This window comes from Cololabis saira, chromosome 11, assembly GCF_033807715.1.
Source record: "Cololabis saira isolate AMF1-May2022 chromosome 11, fColSai1.1, whole genome shotgun sequence".
NCBI classification, from domain to species: Eukaryota; Metazoa; Chordata; class Actinopteri; order Beloniformes; family Belonidae; genus Cololabis; species Cololabis saira.
In genome coordinates, this window is record NC_084597.1 from 40307521 (window position 1) to 40320050 (window position 12530).

Below are 12530 nucleotides of genomic sequence, written 5' to 3' on the forward strand. Positions count from 1 at the left end.
TGATGATCTTCTGGAAATTCTTGATGGATACGGCTGCAGAAAGAGAATCACAGCTGAGAGTCTTACAACGATCCTGGATGAAATCGCACACAAAGAGCTTGTCCAAAAACCAATGTTTGTTATTAACTCCTGGAGGGAAATTACCATGAATCATCTCTCCATCACTCCAGATCATCTGACAAAGTTGCTGTCTGATTTGCAACCAACTACAAAGAAGGTCTGCCAACTGCTTAAGTTTAGTGAAGATATAACTCCAAAACAAAAGGAAGTGGCGAATCACCTGAAAAGATTCATCAGGGAGCTGGATGAAATCAAACTTCAGAAGTTTTTGAGGTTCTGCACAGGATCTGATCTCATTGTGACAGACAGCATCTATGTGGAGTTTGAACAAATGTCGGAGTTCACAAGAAGACCAATAGGACACACATGTGGAAAGACTCTGCATATTGCTGAAAGCTATGAAAACTTCCCAGATTTCCGTTTAGAATTCAACGCTGTTCTTGAAAGTAATGTCTGGGTAATGGACATTGTTTAGACTACCACAACTCATACCGTAACAATCTTCCACAAATATTATGTTGCATATTAAGTCATTTTGAAGAATTGTAGAGGATGTTGAGGAATACATTCTATTGATTCCAGTTATCTAGCTGCACAAAATCAACCTTTGTGAATATGATTTTAATTTGCAAAATTGTGCAGCATCCACATGGAAAGTTGTTCCAAATTACCATTGCATTAACTAAAAGTGTAGTAAATCCCGCATCCATGCAGTAACTTGAATCTATTGGCAGATAAATTAGAGCCTTGAACAGTTGGCTCAATTCTTCCTGAAGAAATACCACAAAAAAGGTCAGCGTAAAACTGATAAGTGACAAAATTAGAATTTGGTTGTTTGCTTTTGATCAACACTTGTTATTGGTTTTCAATCTACCTTTGTTTTCTTATTTTCTCATCTTATCTACACAAATTATTTTTGCATTCTTCAATCCTTGGAGAATTTTACATCGTACCCTGTTGCAGATTTTTATGGGTAAAGTTAAAATATAATTCCCCAGTTACTGATGGAAAGTATTAAATGTGTTTAGTGTTCTGACTTGTTTTTGGTAACTAATGAAACTACTGTGATGCATTCTTACATGTCATAATGCCACAATCAAATATATCTTGTTAACCAGCATCTAGACACAACAAAAAAAAGTAGAAAAAAATATCTTACTCATGTTAAAGGGATAGTTTGGAATTTTGGACATTAAGTTATATAAAATATATGGCAGTAGTATAGTGGATGCAAAGGTGTCACATCATTTAACAAAACCTCCTGCTCTGAGTTATTGCATGTTACTTACTGAAAAAAATAGTACAGAAGATAAGAGGGGAACATGAAACCAAGGTTCTGACATATGTGAGGACTGTTGTTTAAATGTTAACATAGTGTAATGCAACACTTGCATGCTTCTTTGTAGAGCAAAACCTGTTGGTATTATGACCCCATCATGAGGGAACACAAAAAGCAACAATTCATGCTCCCTACATGATGAGGTCAAAACAAGTTTTGCTTGGTTTCATGTCCCCCTCTTATCTTCTGTACTATTTTTTCAGCAAGATGCAATAACTCGGGCGCAGGAGATTTGTTAAACTTTGTGACACCTTTGCGTCCACTATACTACTGCCATATATTTCATACAACCTAATCTCCAAAACTCCAAACTATCCTTTTAAATCCACATCTTGTGAAAGTTTTATGATGTGTCTAATTATTTTTTGTGACACCACTTGTTTCTGTTTAACTGAATGACAGCCATGTTCATTTGCCATTATCTTGGCCAGTTGTTTGATTTTGATTTCTTTCATTTTACTCTGAAGGCAGCTTTATCACAATCCACAAGCTTTTATTGAGTTATTTGTAGGCCATATTGTCATTTTAAATCATTTGAACTGTTGGAAAATGTTAAAATATTATAAACTTCAATTTTCAGTAAAATGTTGATTCTTCTACCAAATGTGTATTCTGGTCATCTTGATTTTATGTTCATCAGGCTACTTCAAATTAGTGAAAAGATTACAGAAAAACAAACATGAACGTCAAGCACTTGCTTCCAATATAGTTTATTTTTGATCAGATGACATTAAATAATTTTAAGTATTTCCTCTCTTAACCTGATGTACAGATCTGCTGCAGCAAAAGGATCACCTGGAGCCTCCCATCCATTCTCTTCCATCAGTAAACAGCACAGTTCAAAAATAGTTTCATCACATGGAAACTGTCCCTTGGGAGTACACTCTTCTGCACACAAAGTGACTTCCTCTATAGAAATAGGTTTTTGTCGATCCTCAGCATCATGGAGCTCTGGGAATGAGTACATCACAACTGGCCGGCCCGACACAGCACCACCACTCCTTGGTCTGATCCTGTGTGCGTTCCATGTGTTGACAACTTCATCAAGTTCGTCCTACACAGAAAGAAGCATTGTAAATATTGATTACTAACAGTGTTTCCCACGGCACTTTATTGTCAAGGCAGCCACCTTGACATGTGTGCACCACCTTAGATAAAGCTGAAGACATGAAAGACCTGTAAGTTCATTAAAATCTTCCTAAATCATGCACACCCTGCACACTCTAATACTAAAGTCAGTGTGATATAAAAAGGGGATAGCGTAGACTTTTAAAAAATTAGTACATTTAATATTTTTTGATATCATAAAACTAAGATTTGTTAAATATGATTAATTGAGATAGCTAACCAAAAAATTGGCATTGCCTTTAATTTTTTGTTTGTTTTTGTTTGTTTCAGAAAGCAAGTTGAACATTTAGATGTATAACATCAATGGATAAATAAATTGGGGCTTTTTGCTTGCAGAATACCTAGTAATATTAGGGGTCAGTTTATGTGTTTTGGAAATAGGAAAAATAAGACCAATTCAGCTCTGCCTCTGGTCCAGAATTTTGCTTGGCACTGGTTAAAAAAGAGATGTGCTTTTATTTTTAGAACAGTGCAATGAAAATCATTGGTTCTTAAAATCAGAACTGAAGAAAATGTCAGTAAACTACCAAAATTGGATCCTATTTTTGAAGTATTGTTTTCATTTTATTTTGAATTTCCTTTACTAGTTATGAAGGTACAAAATTTAAACTTTTTCAAAAAGAAAAACAATTTCCTGACATGATGTAAAATGGAGCTTCTACTAATGTGAATTGTACATTTTAGAACACTTGTGCTCAAGGAAAAACTAGCAGTATTTTTAATACATTTATGATTGATTCTTTTCAGAGTGATTCGAAAGATTTTTACCTGAACAAGATTTAGAAAACAGAACTGGATGAGACTTTTGTCCAAAAAGTCTCCTGTAAAGTGACCATCATCCTGGAATGTTTGGAACATGTTCATCCAGAACTGTGCACTCTGTTTGCGAAGAGTACTCCACCACCCCTCAATCCGCTGATTGGCTGTGCTTCTTCCATAAAGGAAACTTCTCTCGCCTGCAAAGCTGTCTGGGTGGTTCCTCCGTAAAAATATCTGCATGTCTCTTACATAGACATTTTCTGTGCCTCTGTCTGCTCGAATCTTCTCAGGGCATCCACCTATGTTAGAGACTGTTCTGATAAAATACCCAGCAATGACTTTGGGGTCACTGTTTGTGGTATAAGCCTCCATCCATAACACATATCGGCTATAGCCATCTATACAGCCATGAATTGCAATGCCATAAGGTTTTAATTTATCATAGCCGTCCATGTGCCAGAGTGCATTTGGTCCTCTGCAGTTGTACTGACGTCTCCTCAAGCGTCTTGCTCGTCTTAATTCCACACCTTGCGGGTCAACCAGCTTAATGATGCGTCTTACAGTTTCTTGTGACACAACAAATCCACGTTGAACCGCACGAAGATGTAGCCAACGATAACCCTGCATCTGTCCATGTGTCATGATCTCATTCTGGACAAAAGCCAGAACTTCATCCAAATCTGACTGATTTTTCCTTCGAAACAGTCCAAGTCTTTTACAGATTCTCTTTAAAGTCCGGATGCTTATTACTATCTGACTGTTTTGCGCTAAAATGGCAAGTATTTCTTTGTTACTAAATGAAAGCCTAAAGTAAAATTTGATTAAGTCATCCAACTCTGGCACGGGAGGCATGTTGAACGGCAAAACCAGTGTCACTAAATTTAATTAATTTGAAAGGACAACTATGCAGAAGTTCAAGAGGGCAATTCTATCTCCATAGGAAGGGATATAGTTCGCCAGGGCTGCATCATCCATCAAGAGTATAACACTGCTGTCGATCTGCACAAAGACAAAACAAAGACATTGATTTTCAGTTAAGGACAAATTTGTGATATAATCTCAAATTAAAGTAAAGGGTCTGAAATAAAGTGTTTACTAAAAAAAAAAGAGCGGTGTATGTATATACACAAATATAAACGTGTTATTCCCAGAAAATCCCTATTTCAGGTACTGGTTGGCTTGCTCGTGGATCAGGAAAACATCTTATTCTGCATGATCTCAATATTAATAAGTTGGATTTTTTTTTTTTTAAACACACACGCGCACTTTTGTTTTCCTTTTGAAATATTTCTAAAAAGAAAAAAAGGCATATGGTTGTATAACTTGATGTTTAAATTACTTAAAACTTTGTGTGACCTAATCTGTTATCCTTGTATTTTCACCTATAAACTTGTGTATGCAGTAGTCCTAAAAGAATGCCCTCTGGTCTGCATAATAGTAATTATTATATAAAATTCCAGAAATATCATACAAAGAAGAGAACTAGGCTGATCTTTTGTCTTGGTTATACTTTCACCACAATAGGTAAAATTCTAAACGTATTACTTTGTAATTTTCCAGGTAAATGATGCACGGATCTGAAATGAATAAAGTCTAGAGCACCTTAATTCAAAATAACCGTGTTGCAAATCTATCGAGTCTCTTTTGATATTACACTGAACTGGGATTTGACCCATCAGCAAACAAAGACCACCAGCAGTTCACTTTACGTTATGAATAATCAGAACTCTCGCGCTCGTTCATAAGATCTTGCAAGTTCATTCATTTGTTGGCTTTATTTAATAAGGCAGTGTGTGTGATAAAATACATTTAAATACGCAATAACGTAACACCTACTGTTTTCTCCGGGGTTTCTCTCAGACACTTTAACTACAGACCACTACAGTAACGGACTCTGTATAACTCTATGAAGACAAACAGTGAGGACATAACAATGTGGTTGTAATATATATATATATTGCAATCAGCCGACAAACGGGTCGGAGGTCCGCTCGTTGGGTTATTATCATTACAGTCATGAATGTAAAACTCATGATAGCATGCAAGCTAGCTTAATCAGAGAAGTTGCTTCACACTTTTAAATGTACAAAAATCACACACGAACAAGTAAATATCTGTTTTACCTACCTTTTGCTCTGCCAGCAATGATATATTGTCTTCGGAGACCCCTCTGTCTCGGAGGAAATCATCAACGTCAGACATTTTCAGTCTTGCCTTCTGCAGTCTTGTCTTCTGCAGTAACTGTGTCACACTGACTGAAATCGGTTCGGTTCTGAGATTAAAGTCAGAATTCTGACTTTTTTCTCAGAATTCTGAGATTAAAGTCAGAATTCTGACTTTTTTCTCAGAATTCTGAGATTAAAGTCAGAATTCTGAGATTAAAGTCAGAATTCTGACTTTTTTCTCAGAATTCTGACTTTTTTTTTTTTTTTTTTTTTTTTCTTCTGAGAAAAAAGTCAGAATTCTGACTTTAATCTCAGAATTCTGAGAAAAAAGTCAGAATTCTGACTTTTTTCTCAGAATTCTGACTTTAATCTCAGAATTCTGACTTTTTTCTCAGAATTCTGACTTTTTTCTCAGAATTCTGAGATTAAAGTCAGAATTCTGACTTTTTTCTCAGAATTCTGAGATTAAAGTCAGAATTCTGAGAATAAAGTCAGAATTCTGACTTTTTTCTCAGAATTATTTTTATTTTTTTTTAAGTGGCCCAGAATTCTGACTTTTTTCTCAGAATTCTGAGATTAAAGTCAGAATTCTGACTTTTTTCTCAGAATTTTTTTTTTTTTTTTTAAGTGGCCCTAATACTCTTCCGTAGTATATGGATTGAATCCTTCTGTGCATTTTCAGATGCATTTCTACCACTGTGACACTCACAACTCAAAAACAAAACACTTTACAGAGCTGTTAGTTAAGCTGACATAAAAAGAAAAAAAGAAAGATCATACTAGAGGTAAATTACTTCAATAATATTTAAAGAATTCAATTGCAAAAAAAGAAAAAAAAATCCAGTTATTTTACCACTCTCTCAAAACGTAAAATCTTTCTGTATCTTCATTTCGTTATTTGTTTCATTATTTATTCAAACAGGCTAAAACAAAAAAAAAATTATTAGAATATTATAAGCCCGTCAGGCTTCATGATCTTTCCTGCACATTTTATCTTTGTTTTTTTTCTGTTCTTTTTTCGATGCTTGTATGTTTGTAAGTGCAAACAAATAAATAAATAAATACATATACCGAAAAAAAAAAAAAAAAAAATAAGCAAAACAAAGCAAATTAAAGAGACAAATCTATATGTAAATAAATATTTCCTGTTTGAAAGGGTGTAGGATGAAGTTTCAAAAACTTTTCTAGTCCTACCCCTTCTAATGTTCTGTTTTTACAATTTCTTCATTTCACAGAACTTCTAAAAGAAAAGCATAAAAGAAAAGAAAAAGTGGTTCAGCTGAGCGAGGCACTTTGGTCACTGGCTGTCAGTTCATGTGTCCATTTCCGTTGTGTATCCATTAAGAGTATTGATTTTAAAGATTTGTTTAAATTTACTTGGTGAATTACATGATTTCATTTCATCTTTGCAGTTGTTCCACAGATTAACTCCTTTCACTGATACACAATGGGTTTTGATGTTTGTTCGTACATGCTGTTTTTTAAAATTGCATATTCCCCTGAGATTGTGTTTATTTTCTTTTATTTGAAACAACTATCTTGATGCAAAACATCCTCGATGCGCTGTATTCATGTTTTGGTCCCTCTTGTCATCCCTCCAGATTTTATCGGGGAGATTACCACATCGACGTCTGCATCAACGACTACCTTGACGTTTACTGTCCGCACTACATCGGCCCAGTCTCTGATGAACGGGCTGAGCGCTACATCCTCTACATGGTGAACTACGATGGCTACAGCTCCTGCGATCACACCGCCAAGGGCTTCAAGCGCTGGGAGTGCAACAGGCCTCTGTCACCAAACGGACCACTCAAGTTCTCGGAGAAGTTCCAGCTCTTCACTCCCTTTTCCTTAGGCTTTGAGTTTCGCCCCGGCAGAGAGTATTATTATATCTGTGAGTTTTCACTCCACACTCCATCAAACACCACGTGGCTCTGAAACTATTGGTTGTTTTGTGTGTATTGCTGGATTGTATCATTTTTTACATTAATTTCAATTTCAATTTATTTATTTGGTAAGGGACAATGTACATCAATCAGCATTTTTTAAAGAAAAAAAAAATGTAGATGCACCCAGATTGCAGCCATAGGCTGGTTTACATCGGTGGTCCCCCTGCCAGATGTAATCAGCAAAAATCATACAAACAACAATAATAACAATCACAAAAAAAAAAAAAAGCAATAAAGCACACATAACATAGCTTATGCATTCACAATAGAGGTCAATGACGATAAAAACAGTGCTGGGGAAATTAATGGTTTGAGAACTAAAGTGCTGTAGTGCTATTTTGTACCTGCTGTGGTACATGATAAATAATAATAAATAGGTAAATATTAAAGTGCTGCCAGTACATGATTATGGTACATGCAAAATAAAATAAGTGAAAAAGAAAAGAAAAAATATATATATAAATAAATAAACAAAGAATAATGTTTGTAACTGCAATTTTTCAACAAAAGTGTAAGAACTGGAACTTATTTTAAAAAAAGAAAAAAAAACTGGCTTCTGCACTATGACACCGAAAAATCCCGTTTTACAGTCATTACTGAAAACAGCCCGCGTTTCCAGTTGTGCATGCTCACTATATGGCATCTTACATCAGAGGCTTGATATCGTGTTGGGATATTTCTTCAGCAAGATTTTATTTTGCAAGACCTTGGAATGTGGGCCAAACTAAAACACAAGCCAGAGGGAGCGAAGCATTTCCACTGGTGAGGTCTCTCATGAAGTGCATCTTAGTCGTCGACTGGCTGAGCTCGGCTTTTTCCTCCTCGTGAGAAGAGTTGGCAAAACAAGCAGCTGGGAAATCATGTTTTCATAAGTGAAGTCGGTGCCCTGCAGGGGCAGAAGAGATGGACTAAATAAGACACAGTAGATTTGAGGTATTCAGCTGACACCTGAGGTCAGGCAGGAACTTCAAGGGTATTAACGAGAACCAGTAATAACAGAGTAGGAGAGTCAGCAGTAGTCTGGCACCACAACAAAGACAAAAAGAAAGATAGCAGACCCATAAAAAAAGCAGACATTTTTCCTTTTCCCATTCATCCCTTCCTGTGGTAGTTCAGTCTTTCCTCCAGACTCAGACAAGGTGTGTTAAGAGAGGTTATGTCTTATTTGATCAGCTTTAAAGCTTTGGTGTCTGTTGGCTGTTCAGTGCCATTTGAAATAAAGACATTTTAAAGTAAAAACATATAATATACAAATTATGAATGTGACTAACATAGCATGTTTAAACTACAGTAAAGATCTTTGACGATTAGAAAGCATGCAGGATCATTAGGTCATTAAAACTGTCCTGCTGTGAGTTTATCTTCAACTAAGGAAACTAGGCCTGTGTTGAAAAAATCGATTTTCTGATTCTAAATCGATTCTCATATTAATCCCTAAAAATCGATTTGTATGTCTAAAGATCGATTTTTTTTTTAAATAAAAAATAAATATATATATATTTTTTTTAAATATAAAAATAAAAAATATATTAAAAAATATATTAAAAAAATATATATAAAAAATATATATATATATATATTTTTTTTTTCATCATTACATTTTTGCCTGGTGAACTTTAATCCCAGTAGTTTTGAAAACTCCTGAACTAAATGAACTTTTCTTTAGAGAAAATGCTGGACATTTCAGCTTACATTTCTAAATGTTATATTAGTTCAATGAAGTTCATATTATCTATATTTACTATAGCTTGTTTGGTTTCTTTGTTATCGGACACGGTTTGTCATGAAATACCTGAAAAATGCCGGCTGCTTCATGTCCAGCTGTGTCTGGTGACAGAATAAATCAGACAAGCTAAAATAATTTGTTTTCTGCTTGAGCTGTTGCAACTTCTTTCTTTTTTTGCACTTTAAATGGATATTGAAATGCCTATTTGAGTTATTTATTTCTTAGTTATGTCACAATAATTATTGTGAAATTATTATTTCAATAGTTATTTTACAGTCATTTAATCCAGGCAACACTAACCCAAATCAATATTGAATCGGATCGGATCGAATCAAATGGTGATAATCGATTCTGAATCTTAAGAATCGGAGTCGAATCGATTCTTGACATTTGAATCGATACCCAGCTCTAAAGGAAACTGTGGTTTACTGATAGTTCTGCCACAATAAAATAAAACAAAAAAAAAATATTTACCAACTCTGCTTAATTTGGTTCCTGACTGAGTGACGAGAATCAAAGGCAAAGAGCCACTTCCATGCGGCCAATTTGAGCTAATTCAGATTCACAACTTGTGCACAACGTTCTTATTGTGGCTTTTATGGGGAGAAATCTGAGCGCTTGATACAATGATAAAAGGCAGAAAAATCTCCAGAAATGCAATTTTTTTTAGAGATAACATTTCATTCAGATCTGTAGTCAGAGCTGATAGCCCCGGTAAAGTTTTGTTTTCTGAAACTTAAGAAAAAGAAATCATGGAAATCATCTGCTTCTTTGGCTAAAAGAGTGGAGGTTGTGGGAGAATAGGGAACGACTAGCCGGCAGTTAAAGAAACTAAAACGGCCCAGAGAACTGGCTGGAGTGAAAGTTATCATTCTATGTAATTTCTTCCTCATGATTGACTTTTTTCCCACAAACATGACACGTAACTCATCGATAATTTTCTACAGAAGTGGTGATAAGTGAGGCTTTTGTGTTTCATCAGGCTTCTAAAGTTATGTTTAGCTTAATCACATTTTTTGGATACGTGTAAAGCTTGGCGGCACTACCTCCTAATAAATAAGAATAACATGTAATTTACACTTTAAATGGAACAATGTACACATAATCCTAACAATTAAAAAAAATAAATCTTGGGAATCCCGTAACTTAGAACTTTGACTTTCTCAGAGCTTAGAAATTTAAACTGATCCTCGTATTTTTTTTAAGTGTGTGTTTTATTAATCTCAAATTCCATGCTGTCGGTTTTTAACAAAACTGAACAACAGTTCAGAGTGAATACTACGACGGAGTATTAGGGCCAAACTAAGACAAAAGAAATGGGAAATTACGAGAATAAGGTCGTAAAAATTATGAGAATAAAGTCGTAAAATTACGAGAATAAAGTCATAGCTTAATTATATTACGACTTTATTCTCGCAACAATATGACTTTAATCTTGTAATTTTACGACTTTATTCTCTTAATTTTACGACTTTATTCTTGTAATATTACGACTTTATTCTCATAATATTACGACTTTATTCTCGCAACATTAGGCTATGACTTTATTCTCGTAATATTACGACTTTATTCTCATAATATTACGACTTTATTCTCGCAACATTAGGCTACGACTTTATTCTAGTAATTTTACGACTTTATTCTCGTAATTTTACGACTTTATTCCAAAGATCCTCTGTTTATTCTCGTAATTTTACGACTTTATTCTCGTAATATTATGACTTTATTCTTGTAATTTTACAACTTTATTCTCGTAATTTCCAATTTTTTTTTTTGTCTTAGTTTGGCCCTAATACTCCGTCGTAGAATACTGATCACCGACTCTACATATGATATGGCTCGACAGTCCAAAGCAGAGATGCAAATGACTTCTTGCAGGGGTCTCATGTCAGCTTGTCTTGGTGAAGACAGACACTCTTTTGTCCTCTGGTGTGACGACTGTCCTTTGCCCCAGGCGTGGAGTGGAGGGGAGGGCCCTGACACCTGCAGCTGGATGTGGGTCTGCTCGTCTGTCTGGCAGACAGACTGACACCTTGGGGAACGCTGCCCTGTTCTGGCATCAGTATTGCAACTGGTCTCTAAAAGGTCAAAGGTCACCGAGATGATGACGGGGTCTGTACTGTGGATTCCTCTCGGCCTCGTGTTTTTCTAACAGAGCCACAGTGGAACAGGGGAAGCCTGATCCTAATCTCAGGGGATAGAAATCCAATTTTCAGAGGAGACAGTTGAAAGTCTGGCTCTCCCAGTGTGAAAGAGATGACTGTCTCCGTGTAAACCCCCTGTGCTTCAAACGGCCAGGTCCCGGTCTGTACAGTCAGCACAGATCTGCATCGATAATGACATGAACCCGTGTAGCACAGTGCTCCCACAGTTCTCCTTATGAACTCACAGATAAGGCCAAGACAAAAGGCTTTGTTCCCCAAGATGACTCAATCATCGCAAGAAAAATCTCCGATGCCATCGTGTTTATATCAGGATCTGTCTCATTCACCTCAAAGACTGGCCTCACATCCCAACCTGTTTTTCAATCTGTGATCTAGGGATGGGCGGTATGGACGAAACAATTTATCACGATAATTTCTGGCATTTATCCCAATAACGATAAAAAAAATACCAATACAAAAAGTGTCATCAACGGGAATCTTTCTTTCTTTCTTTCTTTCTTTCTTTCTTTCTTTCTTTCTTTCTTTCTTTCTTTCTTTCTTTCTTTCTTTCTTTCTTTCTTTCTTTCTTTCAGGCTCCTTTCTTTCTTTCTTTCTTTCTTTCTTTCTTTCTTTCTTTCTTTCTTTCTTTCAGGCTCATTTCTTTCTTTCCTTCTTTCTTTCTTTCTTTCTTTTTTTCTTTCTTTCTTTCTTTCTTTCTTTCAGGCTCATTTCTTTCTTTCTTTCTTTCTTTCTTTCTTTCTTTCTTTCTTTCTTTCTTTCTTTCTTTCTTTCTTTTTCTTTCTTTCTTTCTTTCTTTCAGGCTCATTTCTTTCTTCTTTCTTTCTTTCTTTCTTCTTTCTTTCTTTCAGGCTCATTTCTTTCTTTCTTTCTTTCTTTCTTTCTTTCTTTCTTCTTTCTTTCTTTCAGGCTCATTTCTTTCTTTCTTTCTTTCTTTCAGGCTCATTTCTTTCTTTCCTTCTTTCTTTCTTTCAGGCTCATTTCTTTCTTTCTTTCTTTCTTTCAGGCTCATTTCTTTCTTTCTTTCTTTCTTTCTTTCTTTCTTTCTTTCTTTCTTTCTTTCTTTCTTTCTTTCTTTCTTTCTTTCTTTCTTTCTTTCTTTCTTTCTTTCTTTCAGGCTCATTTCTTTCTTCTTTCTTTCTTTCTTTCTTTCTTTCTTTCTTTCTTTCTTTCTTTCTTTCTTTCTTTCTTTCTTTCAGGCTCATTTCTTTCTTCTTTCTTTCTTTCTTTCTTTCTTTCTTT

General features: G+C 35.2%; 1 protein-coding gene across 1 annotated transcript in view; it reads left to right on the forward strand.

Moving 5' to 3' along the window:
• Positions 1–12530, forward strand: part of LOC133455453 (ephrin-A5b-like) — a 113991-nt gene that overhangs the window by 89217 nt on the left and 12244 nt on the right. Inside the window, exon 2 of the mRNA XM_061734509.1 lies at positions 7053–7345. Coding sequence (XP_061590493.1) covers positions 7053–7345 — 293 coding nt within the window. The remainder of the gene's footprint in view (positions 1–7052; positions 7346–12530) is intronic.